Source organism: Ictalurus punctatus, chromosome 26, assembly GCF_001660625.3.
Source record: "Ictalurus punctatus breed USDA103 chromosome 26, Coco_2.0, whole genome shotgun sequence".
NCBI classification, from domain to species: Eukaryota; Metazoa; Chordata; class Actinopteri; order Siluriformes; family Ictaluridae; genus Ictalurus; species Ictalurus punctatus.
In genome coordinates this window covers 2498970-2523546 of record NC_030441.2, presented here as the reverse complement: position 1 = coordinate 2523546, position 24577 = coordinate 2498970, and the positions used below count along the sequence as shown (strand labels likewise).

The 24577-nt window shown below is 40.9% G+C and overlaps 1 protein-coding gene across 1 annotated transcript in view; it reads right to left on the bottom strand.

Annotated features, from left to right (window-relative positions):
• LOC108258402 (receptor tyrosine-protein kinase erbB-4) overlaps positions 1-24225 on the bottom strand; it is a 114598-nt gene extending 90373 nt beyond the window's left edge. Inside the window, exon 1 of the mRNA XM_053676131.1 lies at positions 23855-24225. Within this exon, the coding sequence (XP_053532106.1) occupies positions 23855-23942 (88 nt within the window). The 5' untranslated portion in view covers positions 23943-24225. The remainder of the gene's footprint in view (positions 1-23854) is intronic.
• Positions 24226-24577: the final 352 nt, after the last annotated feature.

Here is a 24577-nt window from a genome sequence, read left to right as displayed (position 1 = left end):
TTGACAGAAGGCTTGAAATCAGTCAAGAAATGTTGGCTTCACTGATTTCCTCCTAATTTTCTCTATTTATTATCCTAAAAGAGGTGGAAGGTGTTCCCAGGAAATGCCACGCCAAGAAGATATCCTGTGATTTATGTTTATAGTAATAAAATGGGACAGCCCAACGGTCCAGGCATTCACAACTTCCATGACTGAAGTGAGCTTTACCCCTTGTAACTCTTTAAAATCTCCACTTAAACTCTGTGTTTTTTCACGTTTCAACATAGAGTCTAAATAAACATTATTATTTTTTAATTAATGTACCTTTGTACCCTCATCAGTCACAATATAATTGAAAATAAAGAAAAATATATATATATATTACATTTATGTTTATTCATTGAGCGGACGCTTTTATCCAAAGTGGCTTACAAATGAGAAAATACAAGCAAAGCGATATATCAAGCAGAGAACAATACAAGTAGTGTTACCATACAAGATCTATTAATTGAGTTCTAGAAGAAGCAAAGTGCACAGAGTAGAGGTGTAAGTGCCGGAGTAAGTTTTTATAATTTTTTTTCATTTTATGGGTTAGATAGGTGTTGACGGAAGAGGTGGGTCTTTAGCTGTTTTTTGAAGATGGTGAGAGATTCTGCAGTCTGGCTTGAGGTCGGAAGTTCATTCCACCACTGAGGAACAGTTACTTTGAATGTTCTTGAAAGGGATCTTGAGCCACGATGAGTAGGTACTACCAAGTGTCGGTTGTTGATTGATCGCAGATTGCGTGAGGGAACGTAAGCCTTCAGGAGAGTGTTGAGGTAGAGGATGCTGTTCCAGACAAGGTCTTGTAGGTGAACATCAAGGCCTTGAATTTGATGCGGGCGGCTACAGGAAGCCAGTGGAGGAGATGAAGAGGGGTGTGACATGGGTTCTCTTGGGCTGGTTGAAGACGAGGCGCGCTGCAGCATTCTGAACCATCTGAAGGGGTTTGATGGAGCTGGCTGGGAGGCCTGAAAGCAGTGAGTTGCAGTAGTCCAGTTTAGAGATAACAAGAGCCTGGACTAGTATCTGTGCAGCCTGTTCAGTGACGTAGGGTCTGAGTTTCTTGATGTTGTACAGGATGAACCTACAGGACCGTGCAGTTGTTGAGATGTGATCTGTAAAGGTCAAGCCGTCATCAAGAATCACCCCAAGGTTCCTGGTCATCCTGGTTGGCTTGAGTGTGGTTGAGCCAAGCTATATATATATATATATATATATATATATATATATATATATATATATATATATATATACACACACACAAAAGAACATGCTTTTATATATATATATATTTATATTTTATATATATATATATATATATATATGCTTTTATATATATATTTTATATATATATATATATATATATATATATATATATATATATATATATATATATATATATATACACAAAAGAACATGCTTTTCTTCTCCCCTAAATCATCAGGAAATCTGGATGATGCATTGCGTTGGAAATGTCTGTGAAACAAATTAGTTCCTGTTCTTACTTAAGTTACAGCAGCTATAAAATTGTCTTGGCGTTAAAAATGTAAAAAATAATTTCAAACGCAGCTTACCCAAAATCGTAAACTTGAAGAGTTTGTCATGAAGAGATCGGGAAACCGTTATAAAGAGCTGACACAAACGTTAAATAAACACATCTGTATTATTTTTAACCCATTTTTTAAATCCATTTATTGGGACACGCATACAAGTCCCTGTAAACCTGTGATTTGTCACGCAGCCAGAAATTAGAAAACGGATCAGCAGGTTCTGGAGAATTCACGAGCGCTGTGGTGTAACAGTGAAGAAAATATATGGTGTCATATATCAAGAAGTATGAAGAATATGAAGGAAAAGGTGCGTGGATAGGATCGAGGCCTTGTTTGTAGAATCAACATGACGAGGTTTTAATGAGATTCAGTGGAGAAACTGGTCACCCTAAAAAAAAAAACAACTCCACAATGAACACCTTAAGAGATCCTTTCAACTCTGAACCGATGGGAACGTTGATTCACGGGCAGAGAGACGGTGAGGATTTGTAGGCCTTAGGACTCTTGACGACTGCAGAACAGTTTCTGAAAAGGGGCTGCGTTTCAGAAAAGTGCAAAATTTGAGTTATGTGAGTATGAGTTCCATAACGTTCTTTTGGGTTTTTTTTTTTTGCTGATACAGGACTTGGTCATTGAGAAGATGGATAGTTGCTACCCAGATGAGGACGGGGTCCCGTCTGGGTCTGGTTCCTCTCAAGGTTTCTTCCTTATTTCATCTTAGGGAGTTTTTCCTCACTCAATAAGGATAAATTAACACATTTAAAATCTGTATCCTGTGTTTATATGTTTCTGTAAAGCTACTTTGAGACAATGTTCATCATTAAAAGCAATCTACAAATAAAGTTGAATTGAATTGAGTTGTAGGTCTGTGAAGTGGTTCTGCCTGGATACTTTTTTGTTGTTGTTGTTGTTTTTCTAACAACGTTCTTCCATGCATCTAAATAAGAAAGTGTGTACATTTGCAGGATTTGTTCGAATTGCGTTTATGAAGACAATTTCCTGACTTTTTTCAGTTTGTATGTTCACATCAAACATCAGAATGAGGGTGGAACAAACGATCACTGATCTTGGTCATGGCGATCGTCAGATTTTCACACAAGTCCTCAAAGTAGACAAAAAGAACCCGATTATTAATACGTTTCGTTATCTACTTTGAGAAAATCTGATGATGATTTAAGGTCATATTTATGCAGATATACAGAACAATCCTTGGTAACCACTCTTTACAGCTGTGGTGAGCAGAAAAGTATGAAAAGTTCATGCTGAAATGTACTGCAGTGGCTTTTTTTTTTCAAATTTGGAATAGGAATTCTTGATTTCTGTGTGGTGAAGCATGTCTTTAAAAATGTAAAAAAAATATATATATATATATATATATATATATATATATATATATATATATATATATATATATATATATATATATATATATAAAATTTGGATTGGTTTGAATGAGCTTTTACTATAGCGATAACGATAACGCTTCAAAACAAGCACATTAAATATGAACCTTTGAATCAATCAAATGGAAAAATACGATAAAGCTTTGCATGGTGTTCCACTGCCTTTTTTTCCCCTCAGTGAGTCCTGACTGTGTGATAGGAGGAGGTCCAAAATGAAATAACCATGGTCAGACTTTTTGATAGAGCAAAAAATAATAATAATAGCATGGCAATCCCCTATGTGATTATCATTTAAAATGGAACAGACGTGAAAGAAAGAAAGAAAGAGAGAGAGAGAGAGAGGGAGAGAGAGAGGGAGAGAGAGAGAGAGGGAGCGAGAGAGAGGGAGAGAGAGAGAGAGGGAGCGAGAGAGAGAGGGAGCGAGAGAGAGGGAGAGAGAGAGAGAGAGAGGGAGCGAGAGAGAGGGAGAGAGAGAGGGAGCGAGAGAGAGGGAGAGAGAGAGAGAGAGAGAGAGCGAGAGAGAGGGAGAGAGAGGGAGAGAGAGAGGGAGAGAGAGAGAAGGAGAGAGAGAGGGAGTGAGAGAGAGGGAGAGAGAGGGAGAGAGAGAGAGAGAGGGAGAGAGAGGGAGAGAGAGAGGGAGCGAGAGAGAGGGAGAGAGAGAGAGGGAGCGAGAGAGAGGGAGAGAGAGGGAGCGAGAGAGAGGGAGAGAGAGGGAGAGAGAGAGGGAGAGAGAGAGAGGGAGAGAGAGGGAGAGAGAGAGGGAGAGAGAGAGAGAGTGGGAGAGAGAGAGAGAGACAGGGAGAGAGAGGGAGAGAGAGAGAGGGAGAGAGAGGGAGAGAGAGAGAAGGAGAGAGAGAGAGGGAGAGAGAGGGGGACTCGGATAGGGAATAAAGGTGCAAGATAGAGACACTCATACACATGAACAGATGAAAGCAAAGAGCACAGTGGGACTGTGTGGGAGTACACACACACACACACACACACACACACACACACACACGCATGCCACCGAGAATCCATTATTGGCCCCATAAATCGTGCAGAACACACCCACACACACATATTAAGGAAACATTATTGGGGTACACATTGCCTGTCAAGCTCAGGTGCAAAATATATTCTAAATGCATTAATAAAAGTTAGGCTAAAGGATTAGATTCCTGATTTCTCAGAACAAAAAAAAATAATGACTTGATTTACATCCGGACGCTTGCAGAGTGTCACGCAAACACCAGAGGAATCCTGACAGCTACATTTGTTTTGGGTTTTTTTTTTTTTAAAAAAGGTTCATTTCAGCGATAAATATATAACATAATGTTAATATCAATCAAATATACATCAGGTTGAACGTGTTTGACTTAAGCACAAGGTACAGGATGCCTTCGCTGAGCGCGTTTATCACGTTAAACCAAGATGAACAACCCGAAAAGGCAGAAGAGATGAAATTCCTTGCTGCTCCCGAGTCCGGGAGGGCTAAAAAACGAAAAAAAAAACAAATGGACTTGTCACTGGCACTAGAAATTGTTTTGCCGCAAAGGATGTTGTGAGGGCAGCGTTCGCCTCACCCCAGACGATAAAATCGGAGGCTGCCGAGGTGTTGGCAATCAAACTACGCTGCGACGTCTGAGCTGTGCAAGTGGAGGAAAACTAGTAGAGTTACAAAGCACTAACACTGGAGACTCCTTTCATACATTTTACATAAACGTCTCCTCACAGAAAACTTCACGACATCTATGATCCTATGTGTTCGGTGTTAAGTCCTCTTAACACCGGCTACGGATTTGTTAGCTGTTGATTTGCGCTCTGATTTATCACAATCCCAGATAACGAGTACTAAATTGCGTGTTTAAAAGGACAAATAGTGAAACAACATGTAAATTAGGTTTCTGCATGTGCTTACCGTCCTCTGTGGCACGTTCGGATCTCAAGGAGACTGCTGGAAGATTAAAATCTAACCAAAGCACAAGTATGATGCAAGTAAAAGCGGCGAGACGCAACCAAAAAAAAAAAAAACGCACAAGACTTGGTATGAACATAAAAAGAAGGAGCGTAGAAAACCGAAAAACTTTCAAAAGGCTCTTGAACGCGTGATATCACATAAGATATATAATATGAAAGTGAATTTCCCTGGGTAATAATAAGTCTTTACTTTGAGAAACCTTCTGATTATTTTACTAGGGCAGAATTTAGGTAAAAATTCTTATTGCTCACACTTGCTTATATTATATTAGAGATTTCTCTTCAACTGGATGAAACAGACTCTCGCAAATTTAATACTTTCCTTTCAGTCGTATTCATTTGAGGAATGAAAGTCAAAAAGCAAAGATGTTCGACTAAATGCCCGTTTAAAACACGCGGTCCTCTGTAGACACTGTAGTTTTAGAAGAAAATAGAAGACTCCACGCTACACCGTCATGCTATATATATATTAACTGTATATATTTATATTTATGTATAATTATAGAAAAAAGAAGAAGCAAGGTTCGATTTTATTCGAAACAAATAGCACCTAAAAACGGATTCGACTGAATTAACCAATGTATCCATAAACATCCTGTGATCAATGCGCATAACGTACTCAAAGGGTGGATTATATTCTAATGCTAGCCCTAATTACAAAGCCTGGAACAATACCCAGAGAGTGAATAACAATAATTAACACACTCTGCCAATGCGCTGTCTTTAAAACAAAGCACAATCAAGGTATTGTCTTTACTAAATCGTGCTTTCTTTATGCAATAATTTGAGCAATTAGATGCTATGGAGTAGCAGTGGAATTACGGTGAGACGGCGTAAACGAGAAATGTATGTCAGAGTTTAAATTCATTCTTCTGCAGTTGCATGTGCGTGTGTAGTAGAGTACACTGATTTAGTTTTGCTCACTGTCATGGGTCTGCGTGTAATTAAAAGAAGACCTAAATTAGCAAAGTTTTGGTTCCTTTTACTGAAACGAGTGCCTCTGTCTCTGAGAGAAATAAACATTAGCAGCCACCATCATTATCAACAGCTACTGCTACAAAGTTAGCAAAGCTAGTACCGTGAATGTTTATATTACATTTAAACTTTGTAACAAAGTACAAAACACTCTTCCGCTTTTCTCGACACAAATCTGGACCATCGCAGACACACGAGGTAAAAAAAAAAAAAAAGGATGTATGAAATGTATGAAAGCTTAAGAGTGGTTAAGATTACAGCGAGGGACAGAGTTCCTGGGTCTAGGTCCGTCCCAGGGTCTCCGTGGGCATCCTAATAATGTGCCCAAACCATATTTTTATTATTTAGAGCCAAAGGCATTATAGAGTTTAATATTCAAGGGGCAATTTCCAACTGAGCCGACTCAGAGACTTGAGACTTGACTTGGACATGCATCCCCGAGACTCGGACTTGCGAATTCATTCTTGACTTAGACCTCAAAAACTCAGACTTCAGCTCGGAGATTTGAGACTTGACCCATACTTCCGCTCGGAGATTTCAGACTTGACCCATATGCCAGCTGGGAGATTTCAGACTTGACTCACACCTGCAGTGCAGGGATTTGAGCCTTGATACAGCATTCAGCTCAGAGACTTGAGACTTGACCAAGATTTCAGCTCTGGGATTTAAGACTTGCCTCATACTTCAGCTCAGAGACTTGAGATTTGACTTAGACTTGCAGATTGGAGAGTTCAGAGTTGACTCAGACTTCAGCTCACAGACTTGAGACTTGACGCAGACTTTAGCTGAGGGATTTGAGACTTGACTCAGACTTGCATGCCAGGGATTGAGACTTAATTCAGACTTGAAAAAAGTGATGTGTGATCATCTCGGGTAACTATGTACCATGTTAAACCATTCAGTGAACATACGTATGTATTTAGCCACTTATTTAATGAAGTTTCGTTTCCCTAAGTTGAATAAATCAGTTACATGGCTCAAAAATAGTGCTGTTGGCCCAAGTCATAATAAAAAACATCACTGGAACAATGTATTTGTTTCCCTCCAGAGACTGTCTGCAATCAGGCAGGTACAAGGAGGACTGGAGCTTTGCAAGTCATTTAACTGCCTATAAACAAAATCACTCCTGTCCAGAATGATAATGAGTCTTTATTGGTCACTTATAAATACACACAGTGAATTTCTTTTCTTCACATACCCCAGCATGTCAGGAAGTTGGGGTCAGAGCGCAGGGTCAACCATGATACAGCGCCCCCTGGAGTAGAGAGGGTTAAGGGCCTTGCTCAAGGGCCCAACAGTGGCAGCTTGGCAGTGCTGGGGCTTGAACCCCTGAACTTCTGATCAGTAACCCAGAGCCTTAAACACCAAGCCATAACCATTACCATTAACATTGCCATTGCCCCCCCAAGGCACAATCACAATCGAATCTCAAGGTTTATAAGATGGTTCCCAATTCTGTGTTCTGAGATAACACTGAAAGCATTCAATCCCACCCTGTCATATTTCAGTAGTTTCAGTAAGAAATTGTTAATTTGTAACAAATAAACTAAGCAGAATCTTATGAAATACGTGGTAAGGCTACCAAAATTGTTATGAAAGGCTCCAAACCCTGATTCATCCTTGATGGGAGAAAAAATTCAACTCGGTATATAACAAATATAACCATTTTTTTAAGTGTGGTGGTTTTCCTCAGTTCAGCGCTTCTATTTTGTGAAAAATGCACTTTTTGTCAACTCCAAGATATATATGTGTGTAATGGTTTCTTTATTTCTGTCCTTCAGACATTGGGTCAGAAGGAGATGATGGGAAAACGGCTCTGAGCCATTTCCTCGGGAGGTCACGAACGCCTCTGAAGGCTAATGTGTCCATTCACACAGACAAAGCACCCACTGCCTGCGATTCAATCGAGGTTAACACAGTTATGGGTGAAGCCAAAACTCCCAGTCTTCAGGGTCACCAAGGATCACCGCGCATCTCGCATGTCTACGATGAACAATTCTGGATGAACAATGATTCTCGGTACCTCACTACTGTAAATAGAATTTGCTCACAGAGAGCGATTTCTGGGCAAGTGATATAGCAGTGAATACAAACTTAAAGCAAAGGGCCATACGCTATTATTTATTCATCAAAGACGAATGTCAAGCAAACACAGAAGGCCTAGGATTTGTAAAAGTGGCTATGAGAGGCAAAGAAAAGAACTGAGAGTCTCTTCATTCTGAAGTGAGAGTAGTAGGTGGTGATGTTGAAAGTGGACGCTCGTTCTCTATTCGCCATCTTTTATCGGGAAAAAAAATCTATTCTAGCAGGCATGGCTTTTTATACTTTTAAAAGGATCTTTTTATGGTGTTGAAGTTTATTCATTGCTGGAGCATGTACAACACTGAAAATGCGATCATGTTATACAGTTGCAATCAAAATTATTCAACCCCCATTGGAAATCAGGTTTGTTGTCAAAATTTACAGACTTTCAGCTGTTTGCAACGAACAAATCAAATAAAACAGAGTTGAAATTGTTCAACACAACAAATGCTTCAAGTGGTTTCCCCAATTTCAACTGAAAATGCAACTTATAATGAGTTCTCTAGTCTTAAAAATTATTCAAGCGTTATATCAAGTGTAGATGTAACACAGCTCATTTGTGTATTGATGGCTGTTATGTTAAATAAATACAGGCGGTCCCTGTAATAAATACCCACAAGATGGCACCATTTATCTGTGGATCCGGTATTACAAAGCCCGATATCCAATTATGAAAAAATGCTTAAATAGCAGGAAAAATATCAGTAAAATTGATTATCGGTCGATCTCTATATGGAATCCATTCGTGGAGAGGTGCAGCAGGGCAGAATTTAGCTTTCTTCCTCTTGGTCATTTAACACACATGACTCAACTCATCAGCTAACTCCCAAGGCCTTCATGGGATGAATTTGGTGTCTAAAACAGGGGTAACATCAAATCTTTGTATAGTTATGGCCGTCCAGGACTTGAACTTGACATGCTTGGTCTAAACAGATTGCACAGATGACGGATGTTTATTTGTAAGGGTATGAAACACTGGAGAGCTTTATTCTAGCCTAAAGCAGTGTCATTAAATATGTATGATATATGCCCCTATATGTGACTTCACCTCACATTTAGACAAAAATGACTCAAAAACGTTTTAGGCGAACTTGCGATGCTAGCAGAACTCGAAAAAAGAGAGTTTGTTTAGCCAAAGACGTGTTATCGATAAATTTGTCAAAGTTACAGAGACGACAGTCTTTGCTGCAAAATTTGCTGCAATATCCCAGGGAGATAAGGTGATGAAGCGACACTACGACAAATAAGGAAGTAAGAACTCACTAGTGAAGAATATTCACCTATGACAAGTAGGGAAGTGACACCTATAACAGACGAGAGGACAGACATATGATGGGTAAGCAAGGAAGACCTATGTTATTTTAGTAAGTAACACATATGACAGGTGACAACTCCAACGAAGCAGGACTTGACACCTATGAAAAGTTAGGAAGTGAAAACTGGAACAAACTAGGAAGTGACATCTGTGACAAATTCTGATGTGATACCTCTGATCAGTTAGGAGTTATACTAATGCTAAGTTTGAAATCGACACCTGTGACAAGTTATGAAGTGACACCAATGATAATTTAGAAAGTGAGACCTATGACAAGCTAGAAAGTGGCAAATTATGACAAAAGGTAGTGACACCTATGATGAGGTAGAAAGTGACACCAACAATCATTTAGGAAATGACACCTATGGGGTTAGGCGTAGAAAGCGACAACTATGACAAGGTTAGGGGTAGAAAGGGAACACTATGACAAGGTTAGGGGTAGAAAGCGAACACTATGACAAGGTTAGGGGTAGAAAGCGAACGCTATACAAGGTTAGGGGTAGAAAGTGACAACTATGACAAGGTTGGGGTAGAAAGTGATAACTATGACAAGGTTAGGAGTAGAAAGTGATAACTATGACAAGGTTAGGGGTAGAAAGTGATAACTATGACAAGGTTAGGGGTAGAAAGCGAACACTATGACAAGATTAGGGGTAGAAAGCGAACACTATGACAAGATTAGGGGTAGAAAGCGAACACTATGACAAGGTTCGGAGTAGAAAGTGAACACTATGACAAGATTAGGGGTAGAAAGTGAACACTATGACAGGGTTAGGGATAGAAAGTGCACACTATGACAAGGTTAGGGGTAGAAAGCGAACACTATACAAGGTTAGGGGTAGAAAGCGAACACTATGACAAGGTTAGGGATAGAAAGCGAACACTATACAAGGTTAGGGGTAGAAAGCGAACACTATGACAAGGTTAGAGGTAGAATGCGACAACTATGATAAGGCTATTTTTATTATTGAATTTTAGCCATTTTATTGATTAGTTCTTGCAGGGTTAGCCATGAGCACCAAAAACTTGGTGAAATGTTAAAGAACGACCCATAACTACCATAACACTGAACTGTACGAAGACCACTATGTCTTCTCAATTGCAAATAAAATAAAAAAATTGATTAGCAGTTGTAGTTCATGCGCAATCCCCCTGACTCGTTAGGATTCCAACAGATTTTACATGACTTGGAGACGAGACTGCAGGATTCAGAGGATCTCTGACTCGCCGGTGCTATCAAAAGGGGGTTTTATGAACAAGCAAACAGTGGCTCATTCATCAAACTGAATGTCTGTGTGTGTGACAGGGGAGAGGGCAGCACAGCTTCCAGGTCCTCCATCAAACCCCGCTGCATTTTTAAATGATAAATGAAACTTCGCCACCAGCTGTACGCTTTCATTCAGTACACACACACGGTGGTCCGCCGGAACATTCCACATGGACCGCTTCCCTGAGAAACATAAGGGAATGTAACGAACCTACCAAGACATGCAGACTTATTATCGACTTCCCTGAGCAAGGGCGCTACTGGGATCGCAGGAAAACATATTTAAAGGATGTGATATGTTTAATGATATGTACAGAAGGTTAAAAACCCTGTTTAATGATATTTTATTTACTGGCTACTAAAATGTATATTTTTTATATTTTAAAAAAATCTTTACATTTTAGAATTTTTGAAAAAAAAAATTAAGTACATTTTAACACAACATCAGCTGCTTCTAGTCCATTTATAATGAAAAAATTTTTTGGAATTTTTTTTTTATTTGTTAAAATAATCCATCCATCCATCCATTTTCTATACCGCTTATCCTACACGGTCGTGGGGAACCTTTAGCCTATCCCAGGGAGTATGGGGCACAAGGCGGCGTACACCCTGGACGGGGTTCCAATCCATCACAGGGCACAATCACGTACACGTTCATTCACTACGGACACTTTGGACACGCTAATCAGCCTACCGTGCATGTCTTTGGACTGGGGGAGGGAAACGGAGTACCCGGAGGAAACCCCCTCAGCACGGGGAGAACATGCAAACTCCGCACACACAGGGCAGCAGCGGGAATCGAACCCCCGACCCTGGCAACGTGAGGCGAACGTGCTTTGCAACTAAGCCACCGTGCGTACCGTTCTAAAATAATTGGTAAATAAAATCATAATTTTTTTTTTTTCAAGATCTAACAAACAAAGCAAATGGGTTTAAGAAAACTATAATAAAAAAAAGCTTAATCACAAGCACAAAACTCCTAATTGCTTAATTCTGCTTAATTCTTGTGATTCCTTGGTAATTAACCTAATTACAGACATTAGAGCGAGATTCCTTTCATTAGCTTCAGAGGCTTTTCTCTCACCCCGACTTTTGTTTAGCAAATTCACACCAAAGAGTTTTAAACAACCACCTGTTGTATTTACATAGCATTAACTTTTTTTTTTTTAATCTATTTAAAATTCCGGTATGGTTTTTCTTTCATGAAAACCTGACAACCCTAATTTACGTTAATAATGCCGCATAAACCTGAAAATATTTAGAAAAAATTGCAAGATGTTATACGGCAAATAACCAACAATCCACAAAACAACTCCTAGCAGCTACGAAGCACAAACTCAAAGCGTAGACTTCCCCATGGCGGCGGGGAAAACCCCCGAAATTTACAGCTTTACCTCTGACCGTTACAAAGCGCCTACACTGGAGACTCCTTCCATGAACGTTACAGAAAACGGCACCGTTTCGACAATTATTTAACTTATCTGCAAGATAACGTCACGTGATGTGCGCAGTACAAACACCTTCCGACCAATCAGAATCGAGAATCCGATAGCGCTGTACAGTAGTACAAACTCAGGATAATAAACGTAAGCATTAAAAGCACTCTACGAACGTGGAAACGATTCTTAAACGATTCTTAAGAACCTTTCCCGATTTTCCGTGCAGCACACGTGATGTTCTCGCGGTGTTCTGGAAACCTTACGCAAAGGTGGTTTGCGCACACGGTGTTCCCTATTATGGAAAGTTTCAATGCAAAAATAAATAAATAAATACATACATAAATACCGCTCTCGGGACTCAGAGACCTTGAACAGATCGATCGTTCACGGAAGGAGAAGTTCTGCGAGGACGGAACCGTTTGCAAATAGTCCAGGCTGTCATGCTCTCAAGGTACAAAGTAAACAAAAATAATAATCAGCATAAAATCATTACTCGAACATTGGTGGGTAGCTTTTGAAATTTCTCAATAAAATGTTGCGCTTATATCTGCACTTGTTTACCTGTAAATAAGAACGTCTTGCTGACAGCTCCTGTCCTACAGCGGTAAATAATACATGAACTCCGGTGTTTTCTTTACATTTTCCTACTCGGCTGAACTTTTTGACCTACTGCAAGCAAAGTCATCCTCGGAGAACATAAGGGTAAATGTCCAATCTAACCCATAACCTATTGATTCATATGGGTAAAGCTCGTAAGGTTGGGATCAACCAGAGTGTGTGTGTGTGTGTGTGTGTGTGTGTGTGTGTGTGTTGGGAGGGCTGTTCAATCTGCTGCTCCACATCTCATAAAGTATTCTTTACTCGTTTTTGCACTTGCACAGAGGAAGTGTATGTACACTGTACAAAAAAAAAACAACCCACACACACACACACACAAGTCGGTGATATTAATAATTTAATATCGAAGAAGGAATATGTTTTGACCTGGAGAATAAGAATAAGAAGAGCAGAACAAGCCCGATATTTCTGATCTCGGATCTCTCAGATCTAGACAAAATTTCTAGATACTACCGCAGTCAAAGGGCTAATTGGCTAGCTTGTTTGCCAAAAGCAGTGAACAGCTGGCATTGCTAGCTAACCTTAATTAAAGGTTTAACGACTTTTTTATTTATTTATTTATTTTATCAGCCATCTGTCGAAAGAAAAATACACAGTAATGCTACTTCGCAGTAGAAACAGAGCCCAAGTCGGTGTCCCGGTCAGCCATGTTGTGAGTCGCTAAACCCAGCTAGCCTAAGCCCTAGGACAAAGTACCATATGGGATCAAACAACAGATGACCTGGCACTGATAGCAGAAAAAAAATTTTAAACACTGCCATGTAAAAATAAGCGCAGCCAGTCGGCATCCAATAAACCGGGCCAGATACTCCAAATAACACCATCTGAGCATTTGGTGGCATTTTAAACCCATTGAAGGGAGATTTTATTCATTACACACGACTCGAAGATGCCGTATTGGACACCTGGAGTCCCGAAGATATGGAGCCTCATAAATTCAGCACTGTGCATGGTGGCCACGCCCCCTACAACAAGAAAAAAATATCAGCTTGTATTAAAGCGAGGTGTGTGCATGGAATTTTTCGTGTTGCAACCATGAAAGACGCTTCACAAAACTCTTATGAAAGTTTCATCAACGCGAGTACACATGTAGATAAACGGCGACCGGGCGCATTCACCGCGCGGCTGATTTACGTTTAGTCACGCCCACAAAACTCAGTATTTATGGTAGTTTCGTACATGGCGACCGAGCGCATTTACGGCACATTTCGATTTACATTTTGTCACGCCGACAAAACTCCATTTAGAGCCAGACCTCACAGAGAGCTGAAAAAGGGATGATAGCGCGTCTCCCAAGCATCTCGTAAATCTTCCAATAATGCAGCTTAGCCACTGCAGTGAGTCGGATTCCGTAGAAACGTTTTTTTTTTCCCTTTAATTCTGGCGCCGTTACTTTTGTCCTGATTGAAAATGTATATTTATGAAATTCAGGTGTAACTCGACAGCGTGATTTGACATAAAAATCGAAGGTTATACAATTAAAAAATTATACAATTTAAACGTAAAAGCAAAAGAGACAGGGTTTTTTCTTTTTTGGGGGGGATCATAACAAGATTTCCACAAACAGCACATATGCTCATGTCCATTTTGAAAAATCTGGTAAAAATGTTAGCAGCTCTGTTCCAGTTCAAAACATCGTCGCTGTGTTGCCTTTAAATCAATATTAAACGGCAGGGAAAAAAAAACCCACAAGGTCTTGAGAACACATTTAACCATCAGTGCTTTCATTTCCAATAAAATCTCATCCCCCGATGAGGTTTTATTGGAAATGAAAGCGCTGACAGAAAATGAGGTCCGACAGCAGAGCGTTAGTGCTTAGCGACGGCGTAAGTGGATAAAGCCCCTGGTGCGCTTCATTTCTTTTCACAGAAACTTCCAGATAAATTGGAAACGACATTACTGCGCAGGTTTATATTAAAAAGCACTCGTTCTAATATGCGAGGACTATAACAAGCTGATATCGAATGTAAGAGGATTTTATTTTATTTAGTTAACATTTATGGAAGGAGTCTCCAGTTTCAGGTAAGACCTGTAAAGCTGTAACTTTAGGTTTTCCACCATGGGAAAGTCCTCAGGCTTTGCAGTATCTTTAACAGACAAATGGTAATCATTGGCAAATCACACACCGGATGAACAGCACATCATAAAAACATCTGCTGCAGTCCACATATATCTTCAGTACCACCATGTGTTAATGATAGTAACATATAAATAATCCAACGCAAGAGCTTGTTGGGATTCCGCACTGTTTACCGCGTTATCGAGACCACCAGGAATCCTTACCAGTCGATCAATAAGGTCCGTAAATAATCATAACGCAATGCTAAATCGTGTCTACAAAAACACCAGAGAGGACGAGAGAGAACGCAAGGAAGGAGTCGACAGGAAGAGAGAGAGAGAGAGAGAGAGAGAGAGAGAGAGAGAGAGAGAGAGAGAGAGGAGTACTGATTCCTTTAGGGAATCTTCAGGGAGAAATGTCGTCGTCCCGCTCGGTCGGAAAAGGAAACCGCAGGAGATTCGTCTTCTGAGTGGAATCACAAGTAGAGGAGAACACAAACCCTCCCTCCAGCCAGCGCAAAAAAAAAACAAAAAAAAAAAAACAGTGCATTATATTTCCAGCAGGAAGGCTTTGGGATTCAGCTCCCTGCTCACTACAGACACAGAACTTCCAGTTAGTCGACTGGTTTATATAATAAACTGGCCAATCAGAGGCTACTGTACTGTATATACAACCATATACATATAACCATGTTTGTCTACATTTAAAGAGCATGAAAAGATATAATCAAATATTTACAAAAATGTGAGGGGTGTACTCACTTTTGTGGTGTACTGTATATATGTGTGTGTGTGTGTATATATATATATATATATATATATATATATATATATATATATATATATATATATATATATATATATATACGTATGTGTGTATATATATACACACACACACACACACACACACACACACACACACATATATATATATATATATATATATATATATATATATATATATATATATATATACGTATGTGTGTATATATATACATACACACACACACACACACACACACACACACATATATATATATATATATATATATATATATATATATATATATATATATATATATATATATATATATATATATACAGTATCTCACAAAAGTGAGTACACCCCTCACATTTTTGTAAATATTTGATTATATCTTTTCATGTGACAACACTGAAGAAATGACACTGTGCTACAATGTAAAGTAGTGAGTGTACAGCTTGTGTAACAGTGTAAATTTTCTGTCCATCAAAATAACTCAACACACAGACATTAATGTCTAAACCACGGGCAACAAAAGTGAGTACACCCCTAAGTGAAAATGTCCAAATTGGGCCCAATTAGCCATTTTCCCTCCCCGGTGTCATGTGACTTGTTAGTGTTACAAGGTCTCAGGTGTGAATGGGGAGCAGGTGTGTTAAATTTGGTGTCATCGCTCTCACACTCCCTCATACTGGTCACTGGAAGTTCAACGTGGCACGTCATGGCAAAGAACTCTCTGAGGATCGGAAAAAAATAATTGTTGCTCTACATAAAGATGGCCTAGGCTATAAGAAGATTGCCAAGACCCTGACACTGAGCTGCAGCACGGTGGCCAAGACCATGCAGCGGTTTAACAGGACAGGTTCCACTCAGAACAGGCCTCGCCATGGTCGACCAAAGAAGTTGAGTGCATGTGCTCAGCGTCATATCCAGAGGTTTTTGGGAAACAGACGTATGAGTGCTGCCAGCATTGCTGCAGAGGTTGAAGGGGTGGGCGGTCAGCCTGTCAGTGCTCAGACCATACGCCGCACACTGCATCAGATTGGTCTGCATGGCTGTCGTCCCAGAAGGAAGCCTCTTCTAAAGATGATGCACAAGAAAGCCCACAAACAGTTTGCTGAAGACAAGCAGACTTAAGGACATGGATTACTGGGACCATGTCCTGTGGTCTGATGAGAACAAGATAAACTTATTTGGTTCAGATGGTGTCAAGCGTGTGTGGTGGCAACCAGGTGAGGAGTACAAAGACAAGTGTGTCTTGCCTACAGTCAAGCATGGTGGTGGGAGTGTCATGGTCTGGGGCTGTATGAGTGCTGCCGCCACTGGGGAGCTACAGTTCATTGAGGGAACCATGAATGCCAACATGTACTGTGACATACTGAAGCAGAGCATGATCCTCTCCCTACGGAGACTGGGCCGCAGGGCAGTATTTCAGCATGATAACGACCCCAAACACACCTCCAAGACGACCACTGCCTTGCTAAAGAAGCTGAGGATGAAGGTGATGGACTAAACGCTATTGAGCATCTGTGGGGCATCCTCAAACGGAAGGTGGAGGAGCACATGGTCTCTAACATCCACCAGCTCCGTGATGTCGTCATGGAGGAGTGGAAGAGGACTCCAGTGGCAACCTGTGAAGCTCTGGTGAACTCCATGCCCAAGAGGGTTAAGGCAGTGCTGGAAAATAATGGTGGCCACACAAAATATTGACACTTTGGGCCCAATTTGGACATTTTCACTTAGGGGTGTACTCACTTTTGTTGCCAGCGGTTTAGACATTAATGGCTGTGTGTTGAGTTATTTTGATGGGACAGCAAATTTACACTGTTACACAAGCTGTACACTCACTACTTTACATTGTAGCAAAGTGTCATTTCTTCAGTGTTGTCACATGAAAAGATATAATCAAATATTTACAAAAATGTGAGGGGTGTACTCACTTTTGTCAGATACTGTATATATGTGTGTGTGTGTGTGTGTATATATATATATATATATATATATATATATATATATATATATATATATATATATATATATATATATATATATGATGTTGTAATGTGTCCAGTCCAAGTTGCCATCTGCATTTGGTTCTCATCTAAGGTACAGGTAGTTGATTCCTAACTCTCTGGCTCTCTGATACCTGACTCATCGATACCTGATTCTCTGAAACCTGATTCCCTGACTCGCTGATACCTGATTCTCTGATAGCTGATTCCCTGACTCCCTGATACCTGATTCTCTGATACCTGATTCCCTGATTCCTGATACCTGATTCTCTGACTCACTGATACCTGATTCTCTGATAGCTGATTCCCTGACTCCCTGATACCTGATTCTCTGACACCAGATTCTCTGACACCTGATTCCCTTATACCTGATTCACTGACACCTGATTCCCTGACTCCCTGATACCTGAGTCACTGATACCTGATTCTCTGACATTTGCTTCCCTAACTCCCTGATTCCCTGACACATGATCCCCTGACTCCCTGATACCGATTCTCTGATACCTGATTCTCTGATACCTGATTCCCTGACACATGATTCCCTGACTCCCTGATACCTGATTCCCTGATAACTGACTCCCTTTTACCTGATACACTGATTCCCTGATTCCCTGACTCCTTGATACCAGAGTCCCTGACTCCAGCATTGAAAACTAAAAGCCAAACCCCAAAACTTTGGAGTCATTTCCCCAATTAAACAATGGTCGGAATTAAACAAATCAGCATTTGAAATACAGGTGTGTAGAAACAGTAAAAAAATAATAATTAAAAATAAATTTAAAAATGTGAAGAATACTATAAGTTATTACACGGAAACCACTTGAGAAAGCCATAATAAATACAACACGTTAATTTAGACTTTAAATAGATAACTGGTTTTTTAAATTATTATTATTATTTATCTCTGCAATCTCATAGTAAAACAAAACAAAACTTTATAGTGTAGGTATTGTGAAAATGTCTGCGCACGGAGACATCCCTGTTTCGCAGAGTTTATTCCTCGTACTCTTGAGGAACTGCAGCACGAGGGTCACACGCTCGGAAGGTCGGGTCGGCTCGACTACGGCAGCTGGCATTCGGGTGTAATGAAAGAGAGCGAATCTCACAGCAATTTACACAAGACAGGTTGGAGGGATCAGAGATTCCTATCCAGAGCAACAACAACAACAACAAAAGCTAAGAAGAAAACCAGCACTTCTGTGAATATGTTCTGGAAGAGACCAGAGAGGAGATACAACACACGCATACCTCGTTTTAGTAATAGTCTACTGGGATGTTGAAACACAATCCATTGAGCAGCGCTGTTGGATTGGTCGGAAGGTGTTTTTATGACAGCAGCTCTGATAGAAGTCGCATGGGCTCATTCTTATTTTATGGAAGGAGTCTCCAGTGTCAGTAAAGATGGAAACTTTCAGTTTTCCGACATTTTCTCGACGGGCGAGTTCTTGTCAAGTCATCAAGATGCCATCTGCATTTAGTTCTCATCTAAGGTGCAAGGAGTTGGTCATAAAAAGAGTAAATTCTTTAAATTCTTAATTCTTTGATACCTGACTCCCTCATTCCCTGATGCCTGATTTCCTGATACCTGACTCCCTGATTCATAACTCTCTGATTCTCTGATACCTGATTCTCTGATACTTGACTCACTGATACCTGATTCTCTGATACCTGACTCTCCGATACCTGATTCTCTGATACCTGCCTCCTTGATACCTGATTCTCTGATACCTGACTCTCTGATACCTGACTCACTGCTACCTGACTCACTGATACCTGATTCTCTGATACCTGACTCACTGATACCTGATTCTCTGATACCTGACTCACTGATACCTGACTCCCTGATACCTAATTCTCTGATAGCTCATTCCCAGACTCCCTGATACCTGACTCCCTGACCTGATTCTCTGATAGTTGATTCCCATACTCCCTGATACCTGATGGGCGAGTTCACACTTTGCGGTTTCTTCATAAAATTGACAAGCTGCGTATCAGAGCAGAAGCGATTATTGACCCAGGCGAACAGTAACTGGTAAGTGTTTCTTTCTGGATTTTTTAGTTGAAACTAGTTTTAGCACCCATTGTCAGATAGAAGCTGTAACTGTGCTTCCTTGTTGCTACGAGCTGTACTCTTGTTGCTAGATTAAAACAAATTCCGGTATTCAGTTTCGGTTTCGGTCGGTAATCGCTCGTTCACGCGACTACTCTTTGTTTTGCTAATTAAAGAGGCGTGCTCAGCTGAAACACACCGGTATTTATTAATTAAGAAACGCTGAGGCAGAAGCGTCAGCCCTTGTCGTGTGAAGACCGAGCTCGTGTAAAGACCTGCGAGTCTACCTGTGCGAATCCACCGAGCAAGGATACCGACAAGACACCACACGTGCTGCTAAGTATACTTTTCTCCCTTTATTCCTCTTACTGTTACCTGTTTTCACAAACTAAAATGTGTCATCAGTTCATCCCTGTTATTTGCCACAGGCGCAGACCGTGGCATTCTCCCAGAAACGTACACAACTTGGACAGCCTACGCTCTCTGAATGCGGCCTCTGCAGGTTCTATCTCATTCTTAGTCGGACTTTGGAACTGCCAATCTGCTGTCAACAAGGCAGATTTCATTTCTGCATTTGCAACCCACTCCAATCTCAGCGTGCTGGCTCTGACTGAGACCTGGATCCATGCTGAGAAAACTGCCACACCCGCTGCCCTGGCCTTCAACTTCTCCCATACCTCACGCCCCAACAGACGAGGGGGTGGTACAGGTTTGCTTCTCTCCAAAACATGGAAATTTACTTGCCTTTCTACCTCTTGCTCATACACATTGTTTGAATTTCATGCTGTTACAGTCACCGACCCTGCCAAAATGCACTTTCTTGTTGTTTACCATCCTCCAGGTCAACTGGGGAGGTTCATCGATGAATTTGACACGCTACTGTCCACCATCCCAGATGATGGAACTCCTCTTCTGGTCCTTGGTGATTTCAACATTCATCTAGACAAGCCACATGCAGCTGACTTTCTTGCTCCCCTTCCCACATTCGACCTCAAGCAGTTCATCACACCAGCAACCCACAAAGCCGGTAAACAGCTCGACCTCATCCTCACACGTAATTGCACCACACATAATCTTCTCATTACTCCTCTCCACACCTCTGACCATTTCTTTATCCAGTTCTCTATTTCTCTCCCCTCACCACCATCACTGTCTCCTCGCTCTATCTCTTTTCGTCGCAATCTTCGCTCCCTTTCCCCCTCACATTTCTCCACCGTTGTCACTACCTTACTTCCCTCCGAAAGCCACCTTTCCTCACTTGACTTAAACACCGCAACCGACATGCTATGTTCCGCTCTAACATCTTCTCTTGACAGCATATGCCCCCTAACCTCCAGACCTGCTCGCACATCACCCTCTAGTCTTTGGCTCTCAGAAACTCTGCGTAGCAACCGGGCCAAACTAAAAGCATCTGAAAGGAAATGGCACAAATCAAACAACCCAATTGACCTAACCAATTACCAGACACTTCTCTCTTCTTTTTCCAATAGCATCTCCATTGCTAAAGACACATTCTACCAAGAGAAGATTCTTAGTTCTCCCAACACCCGCATTCTTTTCAAAACCTTTTCCTCTCTACTCTGTCCGCCTCCTCCCCCTTCCCCTACTTCTCTCACTGCAGATGACTTTGCCACTTTCTTTACCAACAAGGTTACATCAATCAGGAACCTGTTCTCAGCCCCAGACATGCATAGACTGACTCCTCCTCCGGGTAACTCCCAACTGACTTCCTTCTCTCTCCTCTCAGAGACTGATGTCTCTAAACTCCCCCTCTCTAGCCATCCCACAACCTGTCCTCTTGACCCTATCCCTTCTCACCTTCTTCAGTCCATCTCTCCCACACTATTACCTGCACTCACACACATCTTTAACACATCGCTCTCTACTGGCACATACCCTACCTCATTTAAGCAAGCCCGGGTTACCCCACTGCTTAAAAAAACATCACTCAACTTTGCTATAGTTGACAACTACAGACCGGTTTCCCTACTCCCTTTTCTTTCGAAAACACTTGAAAGAGCCGTTTTTAATCAACTCTCAAATTTTCTCACGCAGAACAACCTCCTGGACACCAAGCAGTCTGGCTTCATGAGTAACCACTCCAAGGAGACTCTGATTTCTGTCACTGAAGCCTTACAACTAGCAAGAGCAACCTCTAGATCATCTGTCCTCATCCTACTTGATCTCTCTGCTGCTTTCGACACTGTGATCCATCAGATCCTCCTGTCAACTCTCTCCATCCGTCTCTGCACGCATCTCTGCTTGCCTTTCGGACATCTCGGTCTGGATGAAGGAAAACCATCTTAAGCTTAACCTGGCAAAATCTGAGCTTCTCGTGATCCCAGCCTGTCCCTCAATCAACCACAACCTCACGGTACAGCTTGGCTCACTCACACTCATGCCAACCAGGACGGCCAGGAACCTTGGGATTCTTGATGATGGCTTGACTTTTGCAGACCATATCTCAGCAACTGCAAGGTCCTGTAGGTTCATCCTTTACAACATCAAGAAAATCCGACCCTACATCACCAAACAGGCTATACAGATACTAGTCCAGGCTCTTGTTATCTCTAAACTGGACTACTGCAACTCACTGCTTTCAGGCCTCCCAGCCAGCTCCATCAAACCCCTTGAGATTACTCAGAATGCTGCAGCGCGCCTCGTCTTCAACCAGTCCAAGAGAAACCATGTCACACCCCTCTTCATCTCCCTCCACTGGCTTCCTGTAGCTGCACGCATCAAGTTCAAGGCCTTGATGCTCACCTACAAGACCTTGTCAGGAACAGCGCCCCCTACCTCAACTCTCTCCTGAAGGCCTACGTTCCCTCTCGCAATCTGTGATCGATTAGCGACCAACGTTTAGCAGTTCCAACTCAGCGTGGCGCAAGATCCCTTTCCAGAACCTTCACACTAACTGTTCCTCAGTGGTGGAATGCACTTCCAATCTCAATCCGGACCGCAGAATCTCTCACCATCTTCAAAAAACAGCTAAAGACCCACCTCTTCCATGAACACCTAACCAACTCATAATAAAAAATAAAAAAAATTTAAAAATGCACTTACACCTCTACTCTGCACTTTGCTTCTTCTGGAATTCATTTAATAGATCTCGTATGGTAGCACTTCTTGTATTGTTCTCTGCTTGATATCGCTTTGCTTGTATCTTTCTCATTTGTAAGTCGCATTGGATAAAAGCGTCTGCTAAGTGAATAAATGTAAATGTAAATAAATAAATAAACAACTCTATAAAAAAAAGCCATGCAATGCTCACCCCCAGAGAGCTAGTGTATGTGTTAATTATGTAGTTAATTAATAAAAGCATGGTAATTCAATAAATAAATAAATAAACTGTCAGTGTCAGAAACTGGAGGATATTCTGAGTTTTACAATCAGAACAAACAAACAAACAAACAAACAAACAGAAGAAAATGTACTTTGTAAAGTTAAATAAATAAATTCATAAATAAATATTGGCAGGGAGCAAGTATGAGGTATTGCACAATACTCAAAGCTCATCGATCGAAATTCCATTCAAGAAATAAATGAATAAATGATTATATAATTAAACAAACAAACAAATAAATAAATACCACAAACTGTGGTATTTCTTTAAACAAATAAGAAGAGGAAGAAGAAGAAGAAGAAGAAGAAGAAGAAGAAGAAGAAGAAGAAGAAGAAGAAATACTGACATAGAGTCTACTGAGTTTTGGATATTGAAAACAAATAAACAAAAACAAACCAACAAACAAACAAATACAGCAAACAAGCTGTGTTATTTCCTTAAAAAAATAATTAATAAATAAATAAATAAAATAAAAACTAATTTAAAAATGTTAGCGACATTCAGAGCTCTAAAACTCGAATTGCATCACATAAATAATTTAAATAAATAGATAGATAAATAAATAAATAAATAAATAAATAATGTTTTACACCTGCACACTTTGCTCACGCGACATGTTAAAAACTTCTGCAGGAAATGAAACAGCGCGAGGCGTCCTGAAGTAATCAGGGATGTACCGATCCGACACCGAGAGGACCGAGTCGATACTGTACTGTCCTAAACACGCTACTACAACACAGTGCCGCACCAGCACGAGACACTGACGTACTGTTTTGACGCCTGATAAAAGCGCAGAGCGCGCGGTGAAAAGCACGAGCCTCGTGTCACAAATAACAAACCAATCAAATAAATATCAATAATTAATTCAATGGAGTCGTTTGATTTGCATTTGGATTGTCAGACAGCTATGAATCTTTCACGGTAATCGGAAGTCCATGCAAACTTCATAAATGTGCAAATAAAACAGCGCTTAAAGGCGCGCGCGTGTGCCTGTGTTACCTGTGTGCGCGGCGCTCGCGCGGAGGGAGAAGAGCGCGAGGAGCAGGAAGCAGCGCGGCAAGAGCGCGAGCTCCATCTGGACATCCATCCTCTCCGTCCGCTTACATGGTCCCTCTAATCCCGGGTTGAGTCCGCTCCCACTCCGCCTCTCCCTCCTTCTCTTTCCTCCGTTCTTTTCTGTTTGTTTTTGCTTCTTCACTTCTGTCTAAACTCGCTGTTTAGACAAACAAACAAATAAACAACAACAAAAAAAAACCTCACACACACAGAGACCAACCGAAAACACCGCGCCGTTTCTTCTCCAGAGTGCGGAGCTGCGCGCGCGGACCATCACATCATCATCATCACCATCATCATCACCACCATCACCACCACCACCATCATCATCATCACCATCATCGCTCTCCACTGAACTCAGCACCGCTTTAACCCCGCCCACACACTACCGGGATTGGACACAAGGGGCGGGTTCAAACCGCGGTACGAGCATAAACCACGCCCAAACTACATACTTTCATTAATTCATGTTTTTATATATTTGTTGGTGGTGGTGGGTTTTGTTTTGGGATATTTTGATGTTGGATTCTTTGCTTAGTTTTTTTGTTGTGTTTTGTTTTTAGTAAATATGGCTTTGATTTGTTTGTTTCCATGTGACATGTTTCTAATTTTAGAGCTCTGACTGTCATCTGATACTCATTTGTAACCCATACCCATTTTAAATAA